The 27,381-nt window shown below is 44.6% G+C and overlaps 1 protein-coding gene across 1 annotated transcript in view; it reads left to right on the forward strand.

Moving 5' to 3' along the window:
- CA11 (carbonic anhydrase 11) overlaps positions 1-27,381 on the forward strand; it is a 1,189,254-nt gene that overhangs the window by 1,028,376 nt on the left and 133,497 nt on the right. Inside the window, exon 3 of the mRNA XM_069607034.1 lies at positions 2,965-3,107. Coding sequence (XP_069463135.1) covers positions 2,965-3,107 — 143 coding nt within the window. The remainder of the gene's footprint in view (positions 1-2,964; positions 3,108-27,381) is intronic.

Below are 27,381 nucleotides of genomic sequence, written 5' to 3' on the forward strand. Positions count from 1 at the left end.
CGCACCAATATGATGGCATTTAATGCACACCAGCGCACCACGAGGAGCGGTGCCTTCGACATTCTCTGCTAGCCTGCTGTGGCATAATTACGGCTCCCTAATTAATCTGGTTGAAGCTTTTTCTTGTTTTTCATTTAGTTCAACTGAGGACTTTTTTATGATTAACGGGCCCTGCCGAAAAAAATAATAACAATACAGACGCGGTGCTGTGAAGGTAGAAGGCTCAGAAAATCGAAAACAACTTCTTAAGAAGCCTGTTTATTTCGCTGGCAGGAGATTTCTTTGCTTGTCTCTGTCTACCATGTTGTCATTGAGGCAAATTTACAAAGGATTTCGCAGATCAATTTCCGGGATACCATGAGAACCCTTTCCCTGTGGGTGATGCTGTGCCTGATTTTCCTAGTGGGCATTGCCCCTGGAAGTCTTGCAGGGCCAAAGCTCTCAGAGGCCTAGGCCCATCTGGAAATCTCCCTCTTTCTCCATTAATCATCCCATCTTTAGTCGGCATCGGGAATACCTCAACGATGGAGCAAACCACTTTGGTTAAATTCCCTAAGATTTGCGCCGCAGCATATTTGGAGAGGTCTGCACCATGTTGGAGGCACAGTGCTTGGGGGTGTCTCTAAGTTTGATTTAGCGCAGATCTAAAAATTCGAATAGTGTATATCTTAAATTTGGTTTAGTGTGGATCGTAAACTTGTGCTTGTGTCGAGTTTACTAAATAAAATCAGAAAAGTTTGTTCTGCCTTCGGGGGGGTATTCCTGTGACGCTTGGAGCACATCTTAGCAGAGATTGTGGGACACGTGGCCATTTGGGCCACTGGTAGGTGAAGATTGAAGCCACCCACAGGGATCTGCTTAGCTGGGCCATCGAAAGGTGCCTGTGTTAAGTCGTGTTAAACTGTGCTGGTAGTAAACTTCATATCTCCACCTTTGAATATCATCACCAGCTTGGACTTTTGTTCAAGGTTCGTGGTGGAGCATGGACCTCGAATTTACCTTAGACATTTGATATCCAACCTTCAATTGTCTGCATGTTTGGGGTAATCTGGCGAAAAAGCTGCTGTGCCGCGCACAGACGCGTGACCACCGTCTCCTTTTTAGTTTGGGCTATATGGTAGCGCTTTATGAGCTGAAACTATTGCATTAGAGTACAGATAGGGAGAAATGGCATGTGAGGAGGGACACAAAGCTCGTAGGTGTGGTTTGGTTATTTGTCCACCCTTTGACTGCCCAAGCCCATGCTAATCCCTATGGCCATCCCCACCCAGTTGCTGCCCCTGCCCGCCCAAAACACCTCTTCATAGGAGCTCTTTGAGTTCCCGTTAATCAAGCTTTACCACCACCTTTACACACAGAGTGCCTGCTAGTGTTGTTTCAAAATTGTCTTCTGAGAGTTAATGACTGAATTGGAGTTGTAAAAATGCTACTGGTGTAATAAAAATGTCTCACCAGGTCTGCCTGCAGCCACTCAATTTATAAGCAATATGATTGTCCTTCTCTGAAGTCCTGTTAAATACACGCATTGACAAAGCCAAATGTGTTGGCTTCTGTATAAGTATTAGGCATTTGACAGGCACTGCTATTAGATGCCCATGTAGTTGCACCATGTTGGATCTGCTACCATCTATAGCCAATTAATACCACTACGATATTGGGAAAGGCACTTGACTGTTACTGCCAACCTCGTAATGAGTGCCACTGTCCTGAAGTCGCACGCATATGATGGGGCATCATTAAGTTTATGGAGGTCATGTTGGACCATACGACATCTTCCCGAGGCTTACAGTCCAACTTCACAGTCTCAGCCACCCTCAAGCGCACACAGGAATTGTTCACCAAGCTGAAGTAAGTTAGAAACAGGCCTACAAGAGAGGTCAGGATCAGGCATGTTGTGCCAGCGTGAGCACTGACCTCGCTGATCCCCTTCTTCCCATGTTGATGTTACCAAGATAATCAATACAGATATTAACAAATTCAATAAATAAATAAATAAATACAAATAAATCAGCTAGGTGTCTTTTTGAATTTAAATGCCTGCATCCAGTTAAGGCTCCTCGATAACCCCCCCCCCCCCTCAGACACACCTAATGTGCAACCTGCTACTCACTAATCCTTTAAGCAGTGAGCTCCCTAGGCACCATGATTAGTAGGGCCAGGAGGATAAAACAACACAGGTTTTAATCCCGGTTCCGTCGTTAGACACTGGTCTCCAGTATTAAGCGCTTTAAAAACTTTAATCTGCCTGAATGTCTTCATTTATCTATGTTGAATTTTTGGTGTAGGCTGATGGGTTAGCCTACAATAATTGTATCATAACGATTGAATTGCATACAATAACTAAGCCTACACTGTCACCTTTAGGTATTGTCTTTGGGCGTAATTATAGTGGTTGGTCTGGCAACACGATGCGCAATAAAGAGATTATATAGCGAGACATCCCTCTGGGGGATATCGCGCCAGAGCGAGAAGGCAATCCCTGAAACAGTTCACATTTCTTATTAGAGAGATCTTTCATAGCCGCAGCGTAGCTAGCAAAGGCGTACGTGCTATGGAGTCTGAGCGCCATTTTGCATGCATGTCCACTGACTCCAGTTCCTCAGAAACCTTCTGAGCATGGTGGTAACGGTAAACACGTGTTGTAATTTATGGCGCCTAATTATGTGTTGGAATTGAGTTGGGTATTTCGTGCATGGGTTACATAGAAGTGCTGGATGAGGTCAATATTATTGTTATATTCTATCTACCTGATGACGTAAATATACCATGTGATCCCAACTCATAATGAGGTAGTATTTAAAAAAATGGGAGATATTTAAAATACTGCATGTTTTACCCTAGCCACCATGCTCAGAAGTCCCACATAGGGCAATTCCCTTCAGCTGATCTCTATGTTACTATTGTACAAATTATGCAGGCCACGTTTTCATAATTTACCCTTGTTTCTCTTCTGTTATGTTGCAGGTCCAGCATTTTGGGGGCTGGTCAATACAGCCTGGAACCTCTGCACCATTGGGAAGCGCCAGTCGCCTATAGATATCAACACCAGTCAAATCGTCTTTGACCCCTTCCTGCCTCCTTTGCGTCTCAGCCTGGTCAAAAAGAAGGTTTGTCAGCCAGCATGGGTTTGTTAGCCAGCAACATGGCGAAAAGCTGTGCTAAAGAGGGCAGCGCGCTGGACCAAGCATGCACAAAGTTCCAATTTCAGATACAAAAATCAGGGAGAAGACAAAACTGGGCACCGATTACATGGGTCCTTTAGGGTCATTCCTTGTCATCATGTGTAGGGTTGGGTATTAGGGGGACACTCTATATGGGAGAAACTCCAACACCAGGGCTAGTCAATGGATGTCACCCAAGGCAAAGGGCCGTTTTGGCCATTCCGCTGCCTCGCAGCGGGGCCAGAACTCATATTACCAGGGTAAATATGGTTCCTCCTGGGGCTTCTCTGCTGGTGAGGCTCAATTGGTGGCCTACAATCGCCTCATTGCATCCGCACTACCAACCACCCAAACAGACCTGGAAGGGGAGGCAGGAACATGTGTGGCATACAAGGGTTCAAGATCAGGAGTGGGTTTCTATTTGTATTTTGTATTGTTTTGAGGCTTTCTTACCTTTTTTGACAAAGCACTGAAGAGATAAACAATCAGTAAATCGAAAATAATACAATGATGAATGCAGTTAATAAAGGACTAAGAGAAGACGTTAAGAATTAAAGAGAAGAGAAAGAGAGTGACTTTTAAGATGTGTACAGAATACACGAAGAGAGTTTAGAGGAACAAATAGATAAAGGAAGTGAGTTCCAATGTTTTGGAACGAGACGAGCAAAGTTGCAGAAATGTGACAATGCACGTGGAGGCTCGGTGACAGAAAGGAGAGGTTGAGAGTGCAGATGGCGGGTGAAGAACGATGGTCTGGAGGATTGCCCAGAGCAATTGCCAGAGGTTTAAGATTAATTCTAAACCTTCCAGCCATCACTTCTTTGTTTTGCTTTGTCACCCCGAGTGGGACGGGTATGCCCAGACGTGAGTCCCGTGCCTGCTGGGCCAAGAGACCCAAGCTACGCCACACCAATGACGCCCAATGAGGCTGCAACATGATGCTTATGGTCTCATTCAGAAGGCATGTGACCTAGCAGTTCAGGCTTTACTGCCCCTTTGGGGGTGGAACCAAGCATGACTTCCATATGGTATTTCCCCTTTCTGTAATGGTTCGACAGGTGAAGAACGATGGGCTGGAGGGTAACCGAGAGCAATTGCCAGAAGTTTAAGATTAATTATAAACCTTCCAGCCATCACCTCTTTGTTTTGCTTTGTCACCCCGAGTGGGACGGGTATGCCCAGACGTGAGTCCCGTGCCTGCTGGGCCGAGAGACCCAAGCTACTCCTCAGTGATGATGCCCAATGAGGCTGAAACATGCCTGGGGATGCTTGTGGTCTCGTGCAGAAAGGATGTGACCTAGCAGTTCAGGCCGGACTGCCCCTTTGGGGGTGGGGGCAACCCTGGTTTCAATATGGCCTTTCCCCTTTCTGTAATGGTTTGGCAGGTGACGAACAGTGATCTGGAGGGTTGCCCATTGCAAATGTCAGAGGTTTAGGATTAATTCTAAACTTTCCAGGCATCAACTCTTTGTTTTGCAATAACAGGTTTAGCGACATAAAAACAAAGTAAAGGGCAGGTCTTGTGAATAGTTAAAAGATAAAAATAGCAAGTACAAGCTAGAGATGAGAGAAGAAAGGTTTGGAAAGAGTCAAACACCACAACTAGATTCCGAGGAGAAGTGGAAAGTGAAACGGAGGAAGTGGGGAGCAGGGCAAGGGCTGAGGGTGAATGAAGGAAAGGTAAAAGAACTTCAGTATTAGTTGGGTTTAAATGAAGAGAGGGAGAGTGCATTCAAGATTGAACCGCGGGTGGACAGTTTGAAAGAGTAGTGTGAAGTGTGCCGGAAAATGAAGAGTGAGAGAAAAAGATGCGAGAGTCGTCTGCATAAAAGTGATGTGAAAATTGAATGAACAGATAAGAGAGGAGAGCAGACTAATAGAGAAGGAGAAGGGAAGGGGCCAAGAACAGTATCTTGAGGAACAGCAAATTGAAGATGTAGAGAGGGCGATATATTGCCAGACCAAGGGACAGAGAAAGTTTCTATCAGAGAGGTAGGAGTAAAAACATTGAAGAACAAAACACGAGACGCTGAAGGAGGAGAGGGTAAAGTGAAGAATAGAGTGATCAACAGTGTTAAAAGCAGCAGATAAATCGAGGCGCACTAATATCCATGAGAGTTTAGCATGCTGGGTAGAGAGTTGGAGACATGTAAAAGAGCAGTTTCCATTGAGTGAACATGGCAAAATCCTGAAGGAAAAGTGAATGGCAGGCAAGATAAGAAGATACTTGGGCATAGGCAATACGTCCAAGGATTTTGGAGAGAAAAGGGAGGAGAGAGATGGGTCAGATATTAGCAGGCATAAAAGGATCAAGAGAGAGTTTTTTGAGGATAGGAATAATGACATTGGGGGACATTACGAGTGCGGCGGTAAGGGGTTAACAGCACCGGTAAAAATGCTGGTGCCTTCAACCCCTTACCGCCGCATTCCAAGGTCCCTTAGCGTGTCCCACTAAGGCTGGCTGGTTTTACCAGCCGCCCTTAGCAGGAGCCGCTAAGGGACCAGGGAGCTAATAACGCGCCCGTTATTAGCTCCTTCCCCATTCCCATTGAGCCCTCTGGGGGCTCGAATGGGAATGGGGAATGGTTTTCAGAATGGGGACTTACTGGGTCCTCCAAGGTTGGAATGACCCAGTAAGTCCCCATACTGAGAACCAGGACCCGGACACGACTTTGATCCCCATTGTGTTTAAAGGTGGAGAGTAAGAGATTGAAAAGGGAGGTGAGGTAGGGGATGAGTAAGGGATAGGCTTGTGGGATGAGAGAAGGGGGAATAGGGTCAAGGGGGAAGCTGTGCTGTGCGCATGAGTCAGATAGAGGAGAGAAAGAAGAATTAGGAGAGAAAGAGGGGCAGAATGGAGAGTCGCCAATTGGAGGAGTGGAGAGGATGGACACATGTAGAGAAACTACTTTATGAGTGAAGTAGTTAGTTAAGTCAGAAGAAGAGAGAGAGAAAAATACAGAGTGGTGATGGGGAGAAGGCAAGTGATTAGGAAGCTGGAAATTATAATTAGGGTTGGGTGGGAGGGAAAGAGTGAGATTAAAGAAATAATGCTGCTGGTCTAGTAAGAGAGAGGAGTCTTACGATGAATGGAGGGGTTATGTTCGAGGAACTGCAGACCACCCACTCCTATAGCAGCACTCATCAGAAGACAGAGCAGTAGCTACTCAGCCGGCAGTGGCTCCAGCTTCTCTTTGCACTGTTCATCCTCCAGGCTCCGCAGAACAACACTGGTGATGGGTAGCAACCCCCCTGCCAGTAGACTCTCTGCCAGAAATAGCAGCAGGGGATTTAGTGAAAAGCAGCCGATTCCCACCCCTCCTCATCCATACAGAAACATCACTTCAGTTCAAATGGTGAAAAAGAGGGAGGGAGCTTGTGTGATCGTTGCACCCAGAAACCTTACCAGCGCTTGGCAACTTGGCATCAATCCCATAATATTGGCAGAGTTTCTGAGAATGGGTTTGTGGGGGATATGGTGTGGCACTGAGGAGTGGTGTTTGGCATTAATGGGCAACTTTCTGAATCCTGTATGGGCAATCATTTTACTGGCCCTCACAGGAAATCATTTTTGGAACCTACTGGAAACATTCTCTGGAACTGATGAGTGGTCGATCATGACACGGATACATATTATTCTGTTGCCCGGATCGGCAATAATCTGGGCCATGTATTGGAAATTTCCGTAGCAATGGTAAACAATCTTCTGAGGTACTGTCTGGCAATATATGGTGTCGACTATAGGGTTTTTTCGTAGTTCTGTGTGAATTATTCTATGGTAATAATGGGAAACCTGATGAATCCATCATGAGAAATATTGTATAATAATAATGAGCCGTAACCAAACAAGGAGAACACTGAGAATGAAGTAATGCTACAAATCGCAACATCGCAACATACACCAGAAAGGGCGGTGGGCGTCAACTTTCTCTAACATCACTGAAACTGTGGCACCTCTTCCAAATGGAATTTGCATGATCCAGGAAAATTTACCTTCCAGGAAAACTTTGAAGACCTGGCTCTTAAGCACACCTAAGTAGCCATGGCAACCTCCCCGCAGCCTGCAACTGACGTGCCTGACAGACGCTCCATCACCCTACCGGGTCCGTTGCTATTCCCCGCCCTTAAATAATCAAACGCCCACATCCAAACACACTGCACGCATGCCAACAACGGTGCCCGCACAAGGGCTGCCAAAGGCCACTCCGATAAGACTTCAGACAAAACAACACTGCACTACACCACACCACTACAGCCATCAAACATACCACACCCCCAGCCAATGCATGCTAGTGCCTCAGCCACAAATACTCTCCTCTTGTAAGAAATACCTCTGTGCAAGGAACAATGAACACCTAGAACAGATCAGCAAGCAGAGATCAGGGTATTTCCGGTCTGCATGCAACACAACAACACACCCATCTTGCATTTTCCTTCCCCGCCCTCTAACCTAATCATCGCCCCTGTTTCAGATCCACCAGAGAGCAAAATAGCGCAGATGCACTGTGTAAGTCCCAGCATCATAACATAACATGCATAGTGTGACTGTGATTAGTAATACCATGGGGGAATGGCACGCAAGTTATGTTGCATTCATGGAAAATATATGATGTCAGTAATGGGCACAATAACATGCCATATGCCAGGTTATGCTACCTTGTGTAATCTTGTGTTACTCTGTTTTTGTACTCCACCAAAGTGGGCAACACTCTCAGACATAATGCTTTTGTGTGGCACCGTTAAGAAATATAGGGAACAATTGAAGACATCTTATTTAGTTTTGGCCAATTCGCGGTGCTAGTGGGACTACTTTTGTTCTGCTTCGTTGGCTTATTGCAAGGTGGCAAGTGGGAATATTACATTCGGGCATCCGTAATCCTGCAGCTATTACTTCAAGAACACAGCATGAAACCCTTTTTACAAAACATTTCCCCGATGATGGTCATAACAACTGAGTTCCCAAAAATCAAATATAATGTGTCTAATACAGTCCATTTACGACTCTTAGAGGCACCGTTTTGTTACTTTTCTTTTTCTGAAATTCTGTCTTGACCAGTGAAGTGGGGATAAAAGGGCAGAAAAAAGAGCAGTCCTTATATTTGGAGTGCAAGCCCCTCAAAGTTAAACCAATCCCAGAACTTCGACACTTTGGCCAGGAGAAAAGAACTTTATAATTGTACAACTTGCCTCAACCTTTAGTGGCAGGACTTTCGAACACCCCTACGACAGCCCAAACAGGAGTATATATTGAACTGATCTCTAGTAAGTAGTCTTCAGGGCTTTAAATGTGCCCAACTGTTCGCCATGTTCGCTTCTTACAAGAAGTTCTCGCTGAACCCTGTGGCATTTGTTTGTAATACGATCGGTTATCCAGGCAGGCAGCAGCTGGTGGAGCATCACACAACGTGGGGAGCGATTCATGCAACAGCATTTTGCCTCCCATGCCTGTTTCATCCCCATCTCTGCCAAGAGTGGACTGGGAACCAAAAGAGGCCCATGGAAATAATTTTCAGAGTGGCCTCATTTTACACATTTTTAGCAAGCCCAACCCTTTCCTATGAGAACATTTGGAAATACCACACAAAAGAGGCCCAGGGTGTAGAGGCCTACCAGGAAATCTCCAAAGTTCCCTATAGGCCAGTCCACCCCTGATCTCTGCTTGTCTCAAGAGTCTTACTTGCCTGACGAGGCTCTACATAAAGAAATAAATGCTGGAAAAGGGCCCGACATTTGCTTTACGTTGGAGCTGTCTTAACCGTTGCTTACAGCCAAAGTGCTGCGCAACACAGGCAAGACGTAAGGCAGTTTTAAGCATATTTTTATTTCACAAGGTAAATGCCTAAACATTTATTATCATAACATTTAAGCATTTTTCCCTAATTTCGTGCAACACCCAGAATCATGCCATTGATAACACAAGCATTGGCAATGCCAACTTTTGGCTTTCGTGTAGGCATCAGAAAGGCACTTGCTAGGCACTGCCCGAGTGGTATTCACTGCCCATCAATGGTAGCAGCTGCAAAATGGTGCGACTACCTGGGCATATAATAGCAGTGTTGGCACATGCATAATACTTAGAAACAAGCCAAACCTGTTGGCTTTGCCAATGCTTACTTTTCACAAGACTTCAGTGAAGGACATACATAGTGCTTATAAATCGAGTGGATGAAGGCAGACCTGGTTAAGACATATTATTAAGTAGTGGCACATTTACAGCTCCAATTAAGTCATTAACTCTCAGAAGACTGCGTTGGAAAAACACTGGCAGGCACTTCGAGTGCAAAATTTGTTGGTAGGGCTTGATTAAAGTGAGCCCAATGAGTACCCATAAGGAGGTGTTTTTGGCAGGGAGGTGCAGGAACAGGATAAGAACAGCCATTGGAATTAGCATGGCCATGGGCAGTCAATGGGTGGGCAAATAAGCAAATAGCACCTACAAACTTTGTATCCCACCTCATATGCAATTTCACCCTATATGTACTCGAACACAATAGTTTTGGCATATAGGTGGCACTTAGAAGTCCACACCAAAAAGTAAAGCTACCATAAAACACAGTCTGCGCAGCATCCAAGAATGGTAGCGGTCAATTGGTCAAGCTTAAACTCTGCAAGGGGCGCCATGGCCACAAAATGGTGAGGCAAGGGGAAAATCTTTGGTGGGGCACCACATGACACACCACCCGCACTACATTTATATGTGACGAGGGACACAATGCTTGTAGGTGTCGTTTGACTCTTTACCCACCCATTGACTGCCCATGGCCATGCTAAACATATGACCATGTCCACTCATTATCTGCCCCTCCCCGCCCAAAACACACCCTCCAAGGATCTCTTTGAGCTAACTTAATCAAGCCTTAAAATCAAACTTTTTCAAAGCAGTCGCCTGAGAGCTAATGGTTTAATTGGTGCTGTAAATGTGCTACTGGTGTAGTGAAAATGCCTTAACCAGGCCTGCCTTTAGCCACTTGATTGATATGCAGTATGTGTTTCCTTCACTAGTCATTTTAAAAACAAGTATTAGCAAAGCTGACAGTTCTGGCTTGTGTATGCGTATTAGATAGTCATGTGCCAGGCACTACTATCAAATGCCCAAGTACGTGCACCATTTTCAAGTTGTCACCATTAATGGCCAGTAAGTATCATTACAGCAATGCCTGGCAAATACCTTACCCATTTGTACACAAAAGACAATACTGTTGGCCTTGCCAATGCTTGTTTTTCTGGCTGTGCCCATACATGTCCATGCTGGCTACACCAATAAATGCCATCATCTCCACATAACAGCATACATTTTTTTTTGCCCATAATACTAATAATGATACTATGAGAAAACCTGCCTATGTTGGCTCAACCAATATATGTTTGTATCCCCATGTAATATCTGATTCCTGTTGGCTTTGCCTATCGTGGCAGTACAAAATGGCGGTACAAAATTGCATACTATTGAATGACAAAATGTGCTTACTGAATGCACCAATCTAGGCCAGTGTGGCCATGTGTAAAGCACTACTCATATTGGCTTTGCCCATAACATCAGTAACAAATGTCATGCTATTGTAAGGAAAATGTTTCAACAATGTAGGCCAGTATGGCCATGTAAGAACATTCACAATGTTGGCTTGGCTCACAAATCCAGTACAAAACATCATGCCACTGTGAGAACACATGCCCATTCTGGCTGCACAGATGGAGGCTAGTATCCCCATGAAAGTTGATTCCTCATTTTGGCTTTCTCCATAATGCAGGTAAAAAAAACAAACATGCATACTCGCTGCAAAAAGGTAGGCCAATATGCCCACATAAGAACACTCATCATGTTGGCTTTGTTCATCATGTCAGTAAGAAAGCTCTATGCGACATAAAGAAAACAAATCCTCAGTGATTACACCAATGTAGCCAGCATGGCCACTTCAGAATGCACATTGTGTTTGCTTTTCGCAGAATGCTAGTCAAACATGCCATTCAACTATAAGAAAACATGAGAACCAATGGCATTAACTCATGAATACACACACACAAACATACATACATACGTAACAGGTGTTTCAACACTTACCTGCTCTCATCATCAGTTTACCACCTCCACTGATGAACCCGATGGCCTGCCTCTCATCTCCTATAGTCAGAGGGCATGGCATATTCTATTTCCACAAAGCTGTGTGGTTGGCAGGGCCAGACTTCATACGTTGTGCCAGCCTCTCAATATTGTGGTCTACAGTGTTTGCGTAGAGCCCTTGGGCTTTGTACAAGAAACCAAAATGTGCTGTAGTGAGTGATGTGCACTTATGTGGCGTGGTGCTGCTGACAAGGGTGAGATGAAGCATGACACCAGGCCACATGAGATATGGTCATCTAAGTAAAGGGTGGCACCCTTGTGCCCTAACAAACCAGCTGCCTCTCCAAATAAGGAACCGTAGGATGTACCTTGTGGAAAGTGGGGCTTTAGCTCATCAATGTTCATGGCATCTACTTCCTCTTCGTGCAGACAATGATGTCATCATTCAGAATAAACAATAGCCAGCTCAACAGACAAGTATTCATCAGGTTGCAAAATATAGTAAGAGCAATGATCTTGTTATTATATTCCACAACATAGAAGAACATCATTACTCATTAGTACCCGGAACGCGCGGCTGAACAGGAATACAGTGTGGTGATTGGCTCATTTGCGAGCCATACCACACGGTATTCCCATCCACGCCGTGCATGCCGGCTACTCTGTTCCCGGCGAGGGGCGTGGCAGCCCCTCAGCCAATGAGGAGGCTCAAAACAGGGCAATCCCCGCTCCGAGCCTCCCCATGGCTGGAGGCTTCCTTCGTCCCCCGCCGGGGACGCAGGTAAGATTTTTTTTTCCCAACCTTTCCTCCCTCCTCCCTCCCCACCCCACTTACCTTCTATCCCGCGGTCTCCGGCGGGGGACGATAGAAACCTGCAGCCGTGTGGAGACTCGGAGCGGAGACTTTCGGAACAGAAAAAAAAGCAATTAGTACCCCGGTCTAATGGCAATAAGCCACTCAGTGGTGGGCCAATACCGACCCGAGGTAATGCCCCGGGGCACCGTTAAGGCCCTCACATCGCTCGGGTCTATAACTCGCCCCAGAGGCATTACCTGGGGCGGTATTGGCCCGCCACCTCGTGGCTTATTGCCACAATAGTGGCTTGGATACAAGTTCTCATAAGCTGAAGCCAGTGGTAATGTTCAATTTAGCAAATTACTTACCGCTCATAACCACCAGTCAACAAAATGCAGCTGGTTTAGCTTTATAAACTTCAACGCCAAGTCTCTTGTCTCTTGAGAGAACCTTTGTAAATCGTGAGTGCGCAGATCAGCTTGGTGCCAGAGATGTCTGTGAGTCTTGCTGTGAGATGACGTCATGATTCTGGCCTGTGTAGAGACTCCTAACACAGTAGCCCCACTGAAAAGATTGCCGAGCAAAACAAAATCACCCTGTAGTTCTCAATGGCCTAATTACTGTATGTTTAGCACTCAGCGTTTATGTGAACTTCACATTCATTCTAAGATTCCATTTATATATAATCCAAACAATGCTGCTGTTCAGCCCATTTCCGGGCCCTCTTATTTTTGATAAAGAGAGATAAAGTGAAGGGGATGCAGGTCGCAGTAGACATGAGAGAAAAGCTGTTTAGGGGGCAAACTGAAAATGCCTTCCTGAGGACAGAATGCCCATGACTGCTTCTGTTTGTGCCTGCCTCTCACTATAGCTGGGGGTGGTTGGGATGACAGATTACTGCGCTGCACATTTGGTCGAATGAGAATTGGTCGCAATTTTGTGGTTGTATTCTTGCATTCTGCTAAATATATATATATATATATATATATAGATATATATATATATATATAGATATATATGGGAGGTGAGTTTATGGAAATAGTTATTGTAGAGGAGTTAAGCGGGGGTCTGGGGGCTGCAGGGGGTCTCTATGCCGCAATATCGGCCTAAATCTACCATTTCTACTTTGACCAAATGTTTTTGATGTCAACACCCTAAAACTCCCTGGCGCCCATAATCGTCACCCGGGAGAAGCCAGAGAACTGCTCCTGAGTCATGGTGTGGTACCCCCAAGGGAGTTGACAAAGAGCCAGTGTTTCGATTTAGGGTTCTTTCAAAGGTCACAGAGTGAAGGAGGTGACGCGAGGGGTGACACGAGGGGGAACACGAGACAGCACTCACTTGTGATCTCTCTTCTTGGAGGGAAACCGGAGTGGGGCTGCTGTGGAGATCCTGCTGTTCTTTAACCAAGCCCCACATCGAAGAAATGGGGTGAATCCAATGAGCAGTAAACATTCAAAAGGGTGAAAAGGTGTGGGGGGTCTCAGGCGCTGATAGAAGCTGCATGAGGTGGGGGGGTCACACCTTGGGACAAAAGAAGGGCACAAAGCATATGCCATCTTAATAGATCGATTCTATAAGCGTTGATCCTAATGCGGTACTGGAGGGGGGTACTTGTGCCCTGGAAGGAGCTACTTCACCACCCATCTAGTTTGGGGGATCTCTGTACTGACGGGCAGATTACTAGTTATGCAAGAGAATTGCTCCTAGGAACTCCATAGATTAGGAAGTTGATGTTGTGTAGTGTTATAAGATGCACTATCTGTCCCGGGAGGATAGCTGAGTGGCAACATGCTCGCCTTGGAAGCAAGACACAAGAAGCAACACAGGTCGATCCCCGGGTCCGCGCTTAGAAGCCTCTCTGTATTTAAGTGCGTTATAAATATGCAACTAAGACAACAACCAACAATTTTCCTCGATGCCCTCGGGCTGTGTGAGCGCTTCAAAAATGCAAATAAATAAATAAATATCTGAGTGCAGTCAAAGTTCCAATCCAGACCCCCTTGCCTAAGAAAAGAAAAAAAGCCTTAGCCTGGGACCTTTGCCGCAACTGCACAAAACGTGTATGAAGGGTTTTGATCCAACTCCACCTGGAAGGGAAATCTCCTGGCTTTTGAAAATGTGTGTTGCCATGTATCAGCTGAGAGGAAGATGGAGGGGTTTGTGTACTCTAAAACAGAAATTTTGGGGGTCACAAACAGAGTCTATCACAAAACAGGATATTGGTCACATTTTGACAGAGATTTGGGCACTCCGATCTGAGGTCAAACCATGACTTGCCCAATTAAGCGCTAAGATTGAGAAACGTAAAGGCACGCTGGAGGTAGTAGAAATAGCCTAGGAATGAAATACATGTCACACCTGGAGAAGATTGGGGCAAAAAACAGAGAATTGGAACTCAAATTGGATGATGTTGTGAACAGGGAAAGGAGGAGAAACGTCCGCTCCCTGCATGTGGCAGAGGATGAGCGCGAGACCCCAGAACAAGTTGAACATTTAGTGAAAGAAATAGTGAGCTCCTTGTTCTAGGAGGAAGCGGCCCGGACATTCAGGTTGTTCAGGCTCAGAGAGGGGGCCATGCTGGATAAAGGCTAGGGCCTATTCTAATCCGTTGTGACTATTTTATCTATTGTATTTATACAGGATTTTATCAAGCGCAAAACCCTAGTCCAAGAGCAGTGGGGCGCTGTATTGCCAACAAATACAGAATTAGAATACCCAAGAACAAAAGCAACATATAGAACAAGACGAGTAATAAGAACAATTAAGAGCAATAAGATAATAGAAACAAGAAAAGAAGGATTGCGGGTAAGGAAGCTGCATTCATGAGTTCTTCATCAGATAGAGTAAAAGGAAAAGCAAAGATAATAATAATGTGGCATTTATATAGCGCTACGAACCCTCAGGTATCTGAGCGCTGCTTATTATTACCCACGGTGTGTGGTGCTCATTTATCGACCTCGGAAAGATGAAAGGCTGAGTTTGGCACTGCCAGGATTCGAACCTGCGTTAGCAAGCTCTGCATGGGTGTCCAAGCGAGCGCTCTACTCCTGTGCCACTTCACCTGCTAAGATGCTCTGGAGTTCAACGGAAAGGGATTCATATTCTCCAAGACCCATCAACCTGCAAGCATGCTGTGCTCTGACAACCAGGTTGTGTGAAAGTGGCATTAAATATCAGTGGGGTTTTGCCTTTGCCTTAATCTTCAACAGATCTGTACTCCTTAATCGTTTTAGAGGAGGGTGCTACAGCTTGTTGGAATATCAACGGGTAAACCAAACAAGAAGATGTCCCAACAATTGCCTCAATAAAGCAAATTTCCAGACCATGGCTCCCAAAGACGTATACATTATAGAGGCTAAATGCAACACCATGAAAAGCGAAGACAAGGATAATCATTCACCTGAGGACACAGCTTTTCAGGTGAGATCAGCAATACGCCCACTTGAATGCCCTATCCAATAGGTTGAGAACATAATTGGGATTGAGTTGGTGGTTAAATGTGAATGGCTGCTCCTGTGCAGGGGAAAATTAGGCATGAAAATGTAGGTGGATTTTCCAGAGACAGGAAGGTGTCATAGTTTTACAAGGGAGTGGCCAGAAAGCCTGTTGCATACTGCCCTTGACTTCTGGGAACTTACCCAAAGAGGTCATGGAGCAAGCCTTTTTGTTCTCTTTTGGCTTGGACTTATCTCTGCTTGTCAGACGCTGGTCTTTGAAACTTAATTACAATTATAGTTTGAAAAACACCTCAGAATGGAGTCTTTTCATTGTAAAATGCTTGGTCTGGGAATGAATACTCATTCTGGGCTGGGCCCTCGGCAGACACAGGTAAAGTTGTGTTGCGTTAGATGGGAAGACATTTTATTCCCATGGAAGTCAAGTGCTCGATAGATCTCTCTTGCTACCCTAGATGGAAATGTTTGAACTCCCTATGCAAGCATTCTCTCCTGGCCAGAGAATTTAAGTGAAAGACACAGAATGGTTTCTTGTACAGTAGAGCCATTAGTGGAGAGACCAAGGGAGGAACATCAAAGCTTTGGGTATAGTAGGCACATAGTGGGCCTCACATGAGTCCAAGAAAGCTGGAGTGGGGCCTTCACTAAACAAATAGTTAAGGATGGGCAGGGGTGCTGCTAGGTCTGGGAAAGACCCGGGGGTACGCTAATGTCGTAAATGTCAGTACTGGGGGCTAGCTAGCCTTTTGGTTGTAGCTCCTGAAATTCTATCAGGGGCTACAACCAAAAGACCCGGGGCTATAGCCCCTTAAATCCCCCCTAGCAATGCCTCTGAGGATGGGTAAACTTGGGGTCAAGATAGCAATGGAAGTCATGCTATTGGTGGTCAGGGGTTTTGTGTGTTATACTGCCCCAACCGAGGTCATAAAGAATTTCCGGAGAAGGTTTTTGCTGGAACTAATGTCTGGTACAGGGTATGCTAATAATAGGTGGAAATGTTGATATAGTACCAAATTCACCACTTGACAAACACTCCCTGAACCCTTGTTTGGCCACAGGTATGATTACCTCCTCCTCCAGATTCCAAGGATTGCTTAAGAAATGTGTAATAATAGATTTGCAGAGGGTTGGAACCCCCAAGGGAGAGTTATTTCAACGTATGAGTTATTCACATGTAGACAACATTTATCTGAAAGACGACCACTAGTATTTCTTGGTGAAGGCAGTGATTATACCGTAGCAAGGAGAGACCATGACATGATGTTGGTTTCATCAGATCTTCCCTAAACCCAATTACTTTCTTCTGAGAGATCAACACTTTTGTGAGTTTCTTGCAGAGCAGATGAGGAGTTATTTTTAGACCAATGAAGATGGGACGACCTCACCAGGTATTTTTTGGGATGCAGTGAAAGCCAACATTAGGGGCCTTTTGATAAGTGAGCATGCAAAGCAGAAAATGTTGCATACTAAACGGTAGCAAGACTTAAACGCCAGTGAGTTACCTCAAAGACCATATCGGGGTAACTGATGATGAGATAGGAGATTAGCAAAATAAGGGACAATCACAAGGTCCTCCCAAGTGCCAACCTTTTAAAATAATTGCATCTACTTGCTACCCCTCATTACATTCAGACTTAAAAATCTCAGTGATCAGCCTGACTAGGGCAAAAACCTGCGCTGGTTTTTCTCCTAAGTGAACCCGATGCTACCATTCGTCTGCCATCACAGAGTCTGCTTCCCCCAACAACTTCCCCATCTGGAGGGATCTCTGGATCTTCAAACCTCACAGTGAACTACCAGGTGCTTCAGGGATTCAATAGGATCTTTTTGTCCACAAAATCTACAGGCCATATCTGAGTCATCTATTTGTTTTCATGCTCTCAAGACCTCCTTAGTTGGAAAGAGGTTTAGCCGCACTCTCCGGAATATATCTTCTACATGGGAACGTAGTCAGATATTTTGGCAACGTTCTCAAAGCTATGCTTTCTCCATCATGTTCTCTCATCAATGCATATGTGTTTCTTTTTGTCTGTGTCATTATCCAGTCATCGTCATCTACTTTACGATTGACTCGACTCAGTTTCATTACTAAGTCTTTCACAGTTAAATTTAGGTGGGCTACACATTTCACACATTTGTCTTTCCAATTGTCCAGCGGCCACTCTATTCTTTTATTTTGTACAGTTCCCAATATTTTTAGTGGGGCTTTATTGCTGAGTCTGGTATCAGGGACTTACGAAACAGACTTAGTGACTTCCACGGGCTCACTACGTACAGGGAGTATGAACCCAGCTAAAAACGAATCAGAGCAAAGGGCAGCCTCCTAGGCAGTCTCAATACCTTCTTCAAAAACAGGCCTTCAAGGGCAGTCCACGTTTGCCAGGTGAGATTGAAGGCTGCCTCTGCCCTATATCTCAAGATGGGAATGGCCTTCATAGCATAGAAGGTCACAGCAGGTATCAATGAAAATTCTCCGTATCTGCTGTGGAGAACTAGAGCTTGGCATGCTAAGTTTTTAACTTTTGATTTTATAATCTGGTACCAAGGGGTTTCGATTGTACTCTGGTTTATGCACACTCCAAGGTAAATGATCTTTTGAGTTTTCTCAAGGGGTTCTTTCCCCATCTGCCAACTGAAGTTTCATCTGTTCACCCGACCACCTAGGTTAATGATCATGACCTTTGATTTTTTGGGGTTTACACGCAGGTCATTTTTCTCCATATAGGTTTCCAAGTTGGCAAGTCTTCTCTGTAAGCCTATAGGAGTTTTACCCACCAGGATAAGATCGTCTCTGCATACAGAACCTACAGAATCGGCCAACCTTTTATCTTGGGGGGGCTCTCACCTTTGCTTGATGTTCGGCAAGGTCGGACATATAGAGGTTGAACAAGAAGGGCGATAGGGTGATAATTCTTTAGGTTCATCGTATCGCCCTTCTTGAAAATTGGCACAATTATTGCCCTCTTCAGGAAAGAGGTACCTTCTTTCTCCTCATTATTTACTGGAAAAGCCCCTAAGCAAATTCAGCCCATTGTTCAGGGTTTTGCCTCAAAATACTGTTGGTAAGGCCATCTAGGCCCTGAGCTCTGGAGGTACTCAGTTTACCAATTAGACACAAAATATCATGTTTTTGAAATTTCCAAGACCACAGGCCATCAACATTCAATCCTATATTGCCATCACCCAAGGCATCTGCACAGAAGAGGGATATAAAATGTTCAACCCACGTTTCTTCCACCACACCCACCATCTGCACTGTATCCGGGGTTACACCCTGGGCATTGATTAATTCCCAGGTTAATCAGGAATTTTTCCTACTTAATGTTTTTAGCATCAGTTCTGATTCAAACTGATACCTTCGATGTTTATATGACGGGTGCCAGTTTTATACTGTTGTTCTCTTTGTTTTAGTTTCTATTCCCTGTGAGTTTCTTTAATGCTCTAATGTCGCATCAGAATTGTTTACTTGCATCCACTAGTTCGTTATTATAGCTATATTTATGGGAGTATTTGGGGGATCATTGATTCGATTTTCCCACTATAAATTGAGCTAATAAAGGTGTGAAATCCAGGTTACCATCACCCTTTAAGTGAACTTCACGCTATGGTTTTGTCATTTTTAGGACTTCTACTGTGGTAATTGCCAATCTATTTCTACCTTCTGACACAGACACCTCAATGTTGGTCATTGAGAGTCCTACAACTAGAACTCATTTCCAAGGTAATGTCAGTAATGAGTGATCACTAGATCTCATTTTAGTGATGACAAAGGAGTTCACTATCCGCTGGATGTTTGAAGATACAAAGAAACAGTCAAGGATGTTCTTAGCTTGGCATTGCACCACGTATACTTGGCCGGAATATCACCCTTTGTTTGTCCGTTCAGCAAGTGAAGATCCCTGGCATCCATTTCTCTCATCATCTGCTAGCCCTTTCATTGGAGTCGCAGCTTTGGTATTTTTTTTTATTCGGATGGCCTAGATTCATCTCCACAACATCTTACATTTAGATTGCCGCAAAGTATAGTATAGACAAAGTTCAGTTCAGATCTTATTGAGTCAATCAGATAGATAATACATGACACAAAGTCTACTTCTTTCATTTTTGTGGGTTTCCAAGAGATATTCAGTAGCTGGGCCAACCTTGATCCCCCGCGCCCCTATCCAGGATCCCCAATTTCCAATATCAACATTTAGACCCAGGTGTTTGGATTATGTTGTTCTAAAACATGAATGTCTTTGCCCATTTTAATTAATGTCAGCAGGCCCGCATGGGGTCTGACCTTAGGGCCCTATATTGCCGGGTTCAAGAGACTTGTAAAGCCGTCACATAGTGGTGGTTCGCTCAGCCAGCACTCTTGGAAACACAAGATATCGTGACTCTTTTAGTCCAGATCTTTTTTAGTGAACAAATGATTAAGGCCCCTAATTTTCCAGCATCCTATTTGCCGCTCCTCCAAGCTCTTTTTTTGTCTCACATTATGCATCGTTTTCTTTAGAGAGGGCTCCAGGCAACCACGTCCAATCCAACGTTGGCTCTGTTTCCGATGGTGTACCTTGCTGGTGGGCTACTCTTCAAGGCTCTTTCCTCAAGGCCGTGAAAGTAACAGTGAAACTGTCCCGGTCCTTAGCCCACGAATTTTGCGTTGTTTCTTTTGAGACTTTTTGTGGGATAGTGGAACGATGCTGGTGATTCGATAGTTTGATTTCATCCACGCTTCTTGTTAACGTTCTTGCGTTTATAATGGAATGGTTTCCCCCTATCGTTGCTGCTCTACGTCCATGCATGGACTGATTGATTTCTTATAAATTGAACCCTAGGGGTCTTAGCATTTCAGCTGCTTCACGAAGGATGTTTTTAACCAGTTTGGTTCTGAGGTGCAAAAGGAGCTAATCCTTTCATGTTTCCTTGGCAAATTCCACAATCAGGATTTTGTAAGAAGAGATGGTATGCAGGGTTGGGGTGTGATGGAGCAGAGTCAAAACATTTCTTCTATTTAGAATTAGGTTCTCTTTGGATTGAATCACACATTCTAACGATAGAATCAGGTTGTTGTTGCAGGATGAGCTTGTTTGTGGTCCCAACTTGGGTTGCTCGGTAGTTTTTCTCAGCCCCATGTTCGACTTGCTTTGTTCCATTTCCCTGTGATTTTCATCTGCAAGCTTTCTTTTGTCATCCATAGTAATGAAATTGACACCTCTCTGCTGGTTAGGTCGAATTTCCATTTGTGAATCCAGGTTAGTGATTTCTATAACACTGGTATCTGATTGGGCCTCTGGTTCTTCGTCGATTGTTCAGAATGAGTATACTGAGTATTCCATGATTGATTCCTCTAGAGGAGGCTTTATTTCAGTAATTGGGATACCCCGAGCTAGCTCATTTTCCAATTGCAATCTTGCTTTATCTCTCTCTCTATTTCTTTTGAATAGTTTGTCTCCTTGTCTCCATTTGTACCAACTGATTGCAATTTTTGGAACGGTGAAGGAGATTTCAGATTTCTGAAGAAGGTTTTTGCTGCATTAGATGTCAAGCCTCTTTGCGCAGGTTTGTTTTGGGACTTTCTCCCGCATTCTTGCATTTTCTTCCCACAGTTAACCTTTGAGCCTTTTTTTTCAATATATAGTAATGTTTTCCCTTGTGGGCACTGTCTTCTGCTGTTTCAACAGCTCGCTCAGCTGAGCATTTGGATCAATTATTATTTTCCGGTCTCTATCATCTGTTTCCGGTTCCTCAACAGGGGGACATTCCCTTTCTCCAATAACCTTATTGGGCTGGCCATTAATTACCAACACGCAATCTTGGGCTGGCCATTAATTACCAACACCCAATCTTCAGTGGTTTCCAGATCTGCCCTTTTTTGCAGTGGGTTACATTGGGTTTCTCGCTCCTCATTCCGAGTTTTTTTTTTCTACAAGTGTGTCATCTCAGGGTTTCTCAATATTGGTAGAGAGGAATATTGGAGCTCATGCATCTCATTTCCAAGAGGTTCCTTCTCTGTCCTTGGAGTCTTAAGACTCTGTTTGGATGGCCCTCCTCAGAAACCCTTTTGGAGGTTCTTGGTGGATGATGTTGTTGATTCAAGCAAGACACGTAACAATTTTTGTGATTCCATCACAGCTTCCATGAGCACCGTCTTGTCCACCAACTCCCCCCCTTGCCAGGTCACATAGGCGGTTTCGCCATTGTGAATATCGCTCGGTTTCTCTATCCAGACGAGCCTGGACAGTTGAGGTGAAACACTCCAGCAGATAAGTTTAGAGTGTATCATTGCTAGGAGTGTGGCCTGGTCTTTATAGTTCTCATTCATTGTTTCATAGAGTTTCATGAACGGGGCAAGAGAGAGATAGACAAGGCCAACATTATGGAACCCCTGGAGTTGAGATGTAAAATGTTTGTTTCCAAAGTCCACTGCTGGGGAGATGTTGGGTGAAAATGCTGCGTATGTTTACAGCCTCTACTGTGCATGATAGCATCAGGCAAGCATACATCTATATGTAAGTAAAAAGTTTCAGTACGAGAGTATTAACTATTAGTCCTTGTCAGGAGAAGAATGTCCACCGTTTATAAAATCGGGAGTGTGAGAGAAAGTTGGAAAAAGAGACAAATGGCCTGGCCCTGAGAAATACTATTCCTGAGCTGCTGTCTCATGTCACCGTACTATGTGCGAACCCTGAGTGTTGCTATGCATTGAGTTCATGCATTCCAGAGAAGAACGTGTTTTGTTTGGAGCCGGAAGGATAGTTTCAGTGATGAAGTGCATTGTGTAACTCACAGCTCGAGTTTGTTATCGGAGATTGTAGTACTGAGTGTTAGGTAAAAGAGCTTTTAATGTCAATTTAGCATCCGTTTTAGCAAGTTGTTGTGTCATGGCCAATCAGGACGCATCCATTCCTGGTGCTATTAACCAGCAGATGTGCAGAGCGTTCAGGATCTCTTAGCTAGAATGCGTCAATCTTTCCCTCCCAGCATTTAACATTGCCACTCATCCCCCGTTACACAGGGCCGGTCGCTCCCTCCGCCCACCGCCACGTGCATCTCCAAGCTGTCTATCCCTGTATTTGGGGCGAGTTTAACACTGAAACAGGATCCCTCATCCCCTAGGTGCGTGCTAAAAACGTAGGGAGAACATCCATGCCAATAGGTGACCTCAGACTTCTATAAGTGCCAGGATTCCCGAAGGTACTAATGCTTAAATAATGCATATATTATAAAATACTACTGAAAATATACTTCCACGTCTCACAGGTTTGGAGTGATTTTTTCGACAGGCAAAGTTTCTAAATTCAAAGGTTTCGACACAAAAGCATCTTTCTATATGAAACTAAAATAAAACCTGTAACATGAAAAAAATGCATTCAAAACATTTTTTTCTTAACTTTGTATTCGAAATGTTTGTATTTAGAAACTATTTTTTCGAAAATATAACTGGATACGGTCTCACAGATTCAGGAAGTTCCATATGAATTCAGCAACGTTTGTGGAGTCTAATCATCGTAGTGCACGAGTCTTTGTCAATTATAGGTGTATGGCTAATGTGCTCTGGCTGTAAGGGAAGTTTATGATTGATTGGAGCTCCCAGCCAATATAAACACCTGGATCCTGGTTGTTAGGTACAGCTAAAGGCTGTGCCCAATAGCCAGGTTGACACATCACTGCCCCTAGAATATGGCAGACGGTCAGACGTCTGTGGTGTCTAGGCCAAAGGCATTATTGACATCTGTGAGGCAGACAGTTGTTCCTGGAGAGAAGCCGCCAAGACGTAAAACCCTTTAATGTCTAGGACGATGATAGACGTATTGCCAATGACTCCCACACTCTCAAAAGAGTCCAAACCTCATTAAAAAACTTAATTAGTTCTACTAAACACGATGCATGACATACACAGCCCTTCCTCAACAAGGCCTGCCAAATTGTCAATATCATCCTGTAGCCTACTTCTACCAATGCATGCAACCTTCCCCGGCACTCCTTTGCCTCAGCTACTTCTTTAGTACAAAAGCTCAACCAGCTTTTTTGAACCCGCCATCAAAGTGAAACACTCTCCAGCAAAGCACCAACAACAAATGCCTAAAAGAGGCTGAAGAGAGGCAAATGAACGTGTCCATCACTGCCTCGACCCTCCCCCGTTTCGATGGTATAGACACGAACGGTGCACTTCGCTCAGAGTATCTACCCCCTCACCACTGTTATACCGCTGATGCAACAGGCGCTATTCCTTGAGACAACCGTACAGACTCCACCCAGATAACATCACCAAAGAAATAGCCCTGCCGGCGATGGAACCCTTGGATGAGCTGTAATTTGTAATAGACAAATTACATCACGTTGCAAGCCAACACACATAGGCACATTAGACATGAAACACATGTAGGCAAGCACAACGATTCATGAACGCTAGGTCAAACTTCACTTAAACACAGAGAAAATGCTTATAATCACTATGGTAGAAAACAAGTACTACCTCTCTCCCTCCTATGCTGAAACGCAAGACCCAAAAGAATGCATATAAATGCTTGCTTAGCGTCGAATGCAAGTCAAATGGGTAGCCATGTAAACCAAGATGGAGGACGCAGTCACGTTAGATGAATGGGAAATATTGAGATGTCATAGTAAAGCAGAGATATTTTCTTTGCTGAGTCATCAGAAGGACCAAGCCCGAACAACGCAGCTGGCAAGTACATAAGATTGCCAAGGTTAGCGGAGAGGGATAGGTTCAAGCCAGCGTTGGAAAATACAGACACAAGGCAGATCCCACACGACAGACACAGCTTTATCTAAATCAATAAGGAAACAAATGATGTAGGAAGGTCAGTTTCTCATCAGCCCATACTTGAGGCCAAGGAGAAAGTGGCTTGAACAAGTCTACAGAGGCCAAGAAAGTAACAACACCCACAGTAGAACCAGCCAAATGTGTATAAATGACTAAACAGGATAACTCTCCACGCACGTGACTTACAGCTGGCAAAGAAGTCCTAGTCATTAGTGCCTGACAAGAGTAAACAGAGACCTTCATTCCCATCCATCTCTTTGGACAGAAGATACAATTTAGTACTAAGTTGAAAACCAAATGTCCTGGCTCAAAGGCTAGGGAATCAGGGAATGGTAACTTTGGTGGGACATGCAGCATCTTGGGGCCGTTCTCATCCCCTTCAATTGTTTCTCATGAGCAGGTAACTGTCCAACATAGCAAGGCTGAAAAGCCACCCCTGAACAATCCACGTCCATCTTCCATGTTCACCTTAGCAGTGTTGCAGCAGCCACTCACAATTTGCCCTGGTGACATCTTCCCCATGTATCATTTTCATAGGTGGTCCTAGGCAGTGCTGCTCAGTATCGCCGGACCAATTAGAAGACTAATCCCATATAGAAAACATAGGCTACCATACTACTCACCCAATCATGTCCCTCCTAAGTTTGCTCAATGCATCATTTGTTTGTGATGTCATACTAAGGTAAAACTCTGTGGCAAGCCCTTGTCCGTACGAGAAGGAACTGGAGATCATCCGATGTCCAAGACTATCCCTGTTTTTTGTTGGGGTATTATTAATAAAACCGTATCTGTGCCACATTATTGGACTCTTCAATGTTTTGGCATGGGATGCTCTAAGCCTGCCCACTGCACCCGTGAGGGGGCGTCTCTCCCAACCTGGACAAAGCCAATAGAGTCAGCAGCCTTCCTCTAAGGCAGTTCAGCACCCAAGAGCAGCAAGTAAAATGGGCCTCAATTTGAATTCAGTGTATTTTCCCATGGATTGGTGTCTCTTTGTCGATGCGCAGGATATTGCACGCAGCATTCCTCCAACCTTTATGCCAAACACACATCTTTTCTTAAAACTGGACAGACCCTCAATTTGCTTGAACCTCCCATACTTATGATATGCACTTGCCTGCTTTCTCATAGCTCCGTCATTCGTCAAAGGTAGCTCTCAGTCTTTTAGTGACCCGCCAACGTGTTTTATTGCCTGTAAAGTTTCTTCTGGTCACACATATCCTTAACCTCACCACTTCCAATTACATTCCCCACTATCTCTTTCATCACTTCCCTGAAAGTCCCCTCTTTTCAGCAACTGCTCTGACCTTGGCACCCTTTACCACACCACTTCTCTCCCACCTGCTTCCCCAACATTGCTGCCCACCCACCCACCCATTCTCTAGCCCAACTACTCTCTCTACAGCCACCCCCTGCCGTACAGTATGAAACCGCCTCCTATACCCATCCCATACCCCTTGTGAAGGACTTTGCCAGCATCCGTGCAAATGGTAAAATCACAGGCTCAGTTGGCCTTCTGACTTGCTGATGTGTCTAAGCTTTTCGTTGGTTCACCAGGTCAGGTTTCTGCCTTGTTTTGATCCACATCAGAGTTTTGCATGTTGGCCAAAGTTCTAAAACTCGTCTCCCATAACATGTGACATCCCGCAAGAATCTCCTCTTTCTAAATTCAACGTTTGCAGGATATACATCATAAAAGAAATCATGTGAACTCAAGCCCTAACTGTCCATTCCTATGTCTGAAAAGAATGGGAGAGGAGGAAGCAAGCTCAAAATAGATTATTCACAACAGAGATGCTCCATTGAAGGTCAAAGACACCACCTCAAAAAAACTTGCCTCGCCCTCTTCATGCTCTATATGTCTTATCGCAAACACTAAATGAGCAAAGCAACTAGGCCTCTGCTTGGGTGAGGACTAGCCTTAATGTGCGAAGAACCCAAGAGGGATGCCAGGGTGGTTGGTGCTTTATAAAAGCAGAAGGTTGACTATTGAAAAGACCTGTATTTATTCCTTCCAGGATTCCAACAGGACATCAACACATCATGTTGACCCATTGCCAGCCTAAGAAAAGGAGTTCGTTTCTGCTGTTTTGCATGTCCAACTGCAGCCTTCGGTGTGGTTGACAATCCCACTTCAAGTCCTTTGCTTGATACGATCTAAGGTGCTCCTCAAAGGGCCCCCAGCACCAAATGTCCTGCAAGACAGCAACAAATGGCTTCCTGCTCTAGCAACCAATGTGTGGAGCCAAAATAATGTACTAGTACGTGCTACCCACCCTCGGAAGGCTCTTATAACCTTTGGGCTTAACTAGAGCTCCTCAACCAAGTGGAGCTATCTGTCAGCAATCCCCCTAGTTCTTGTTCAGTTCATAGTGCATGCAATATACATCCCATGGGATAGTGGTACCTCACAAAGATGGCTCCTCCTGTGAGTCCTTGTGTAATTCAGGAAGACAAATTCTACCCCCTGGGCCTTGACCTTTGTGATCCGCAATGTTATTTCGAGAGGCAGGTCACGGTATTTGGCACCTGCTGATTTTCAAGTCTGATTCCGAACAGCACAGCATTTGACTTATGTGTTTTGTCTACTGTGCTTGGTGGTCATGCTTCACCTAATTCTGGATTAGTTGGGCATCCTGTGGCGCTCTAGATATTTTGGAGTAAAACGCCACTGATCCCCCCACCATTGACTTTATGGGGCCGGTGAGAGTTTTAGACGAAAACATCTGGAAAGCCACAAGTTTACTATCCCTAACCCAATAGCTCAAGTGTGAAATAAGAAACAGAGGCACCACTCCTGCGACTGGAACCTATCCAGGGCAGGGCTGGCAAGTCATTAAATCACATCTCTGCACCGAAGCCTTGACCAAATGCATTTCCTGACACAGATCGTCCTCTGCTTTTTAATCTCCAAAATTCACTTTCATTCTCTGTGATACTCTATCATTATATGGACAATCTATAGACCCTTTACCCTCCTGTCTTACTTTCAATATTTCACTTTCATGTATGTTTTTCTTTACCTTTTGTCTTCTTTTTCTATTTTCTTATCATTTATTTCTTACATTCTAATTCTATAGCCTCCTTAGTCTCTTCCTTCACTGTCCTGTTTAACTCACCGAATGCGTTTGCCCTCA

Source organism: Ambystoma mexicanum, chromosome 1p (genome assembly GCF_040938575.1).
Source record: "Ambystoma mexicanum isolate Mex_15411 chromosome 1p, UKY_AmexF1_1, whole genome shotgun sequence".
Classification (NCBI taxonomy): Eukaryota; Metazoa; Chordata; class Amphibia; order Caudata; family Ambystomatidae; genus Ambystoma; species Ambystoma mexicanum.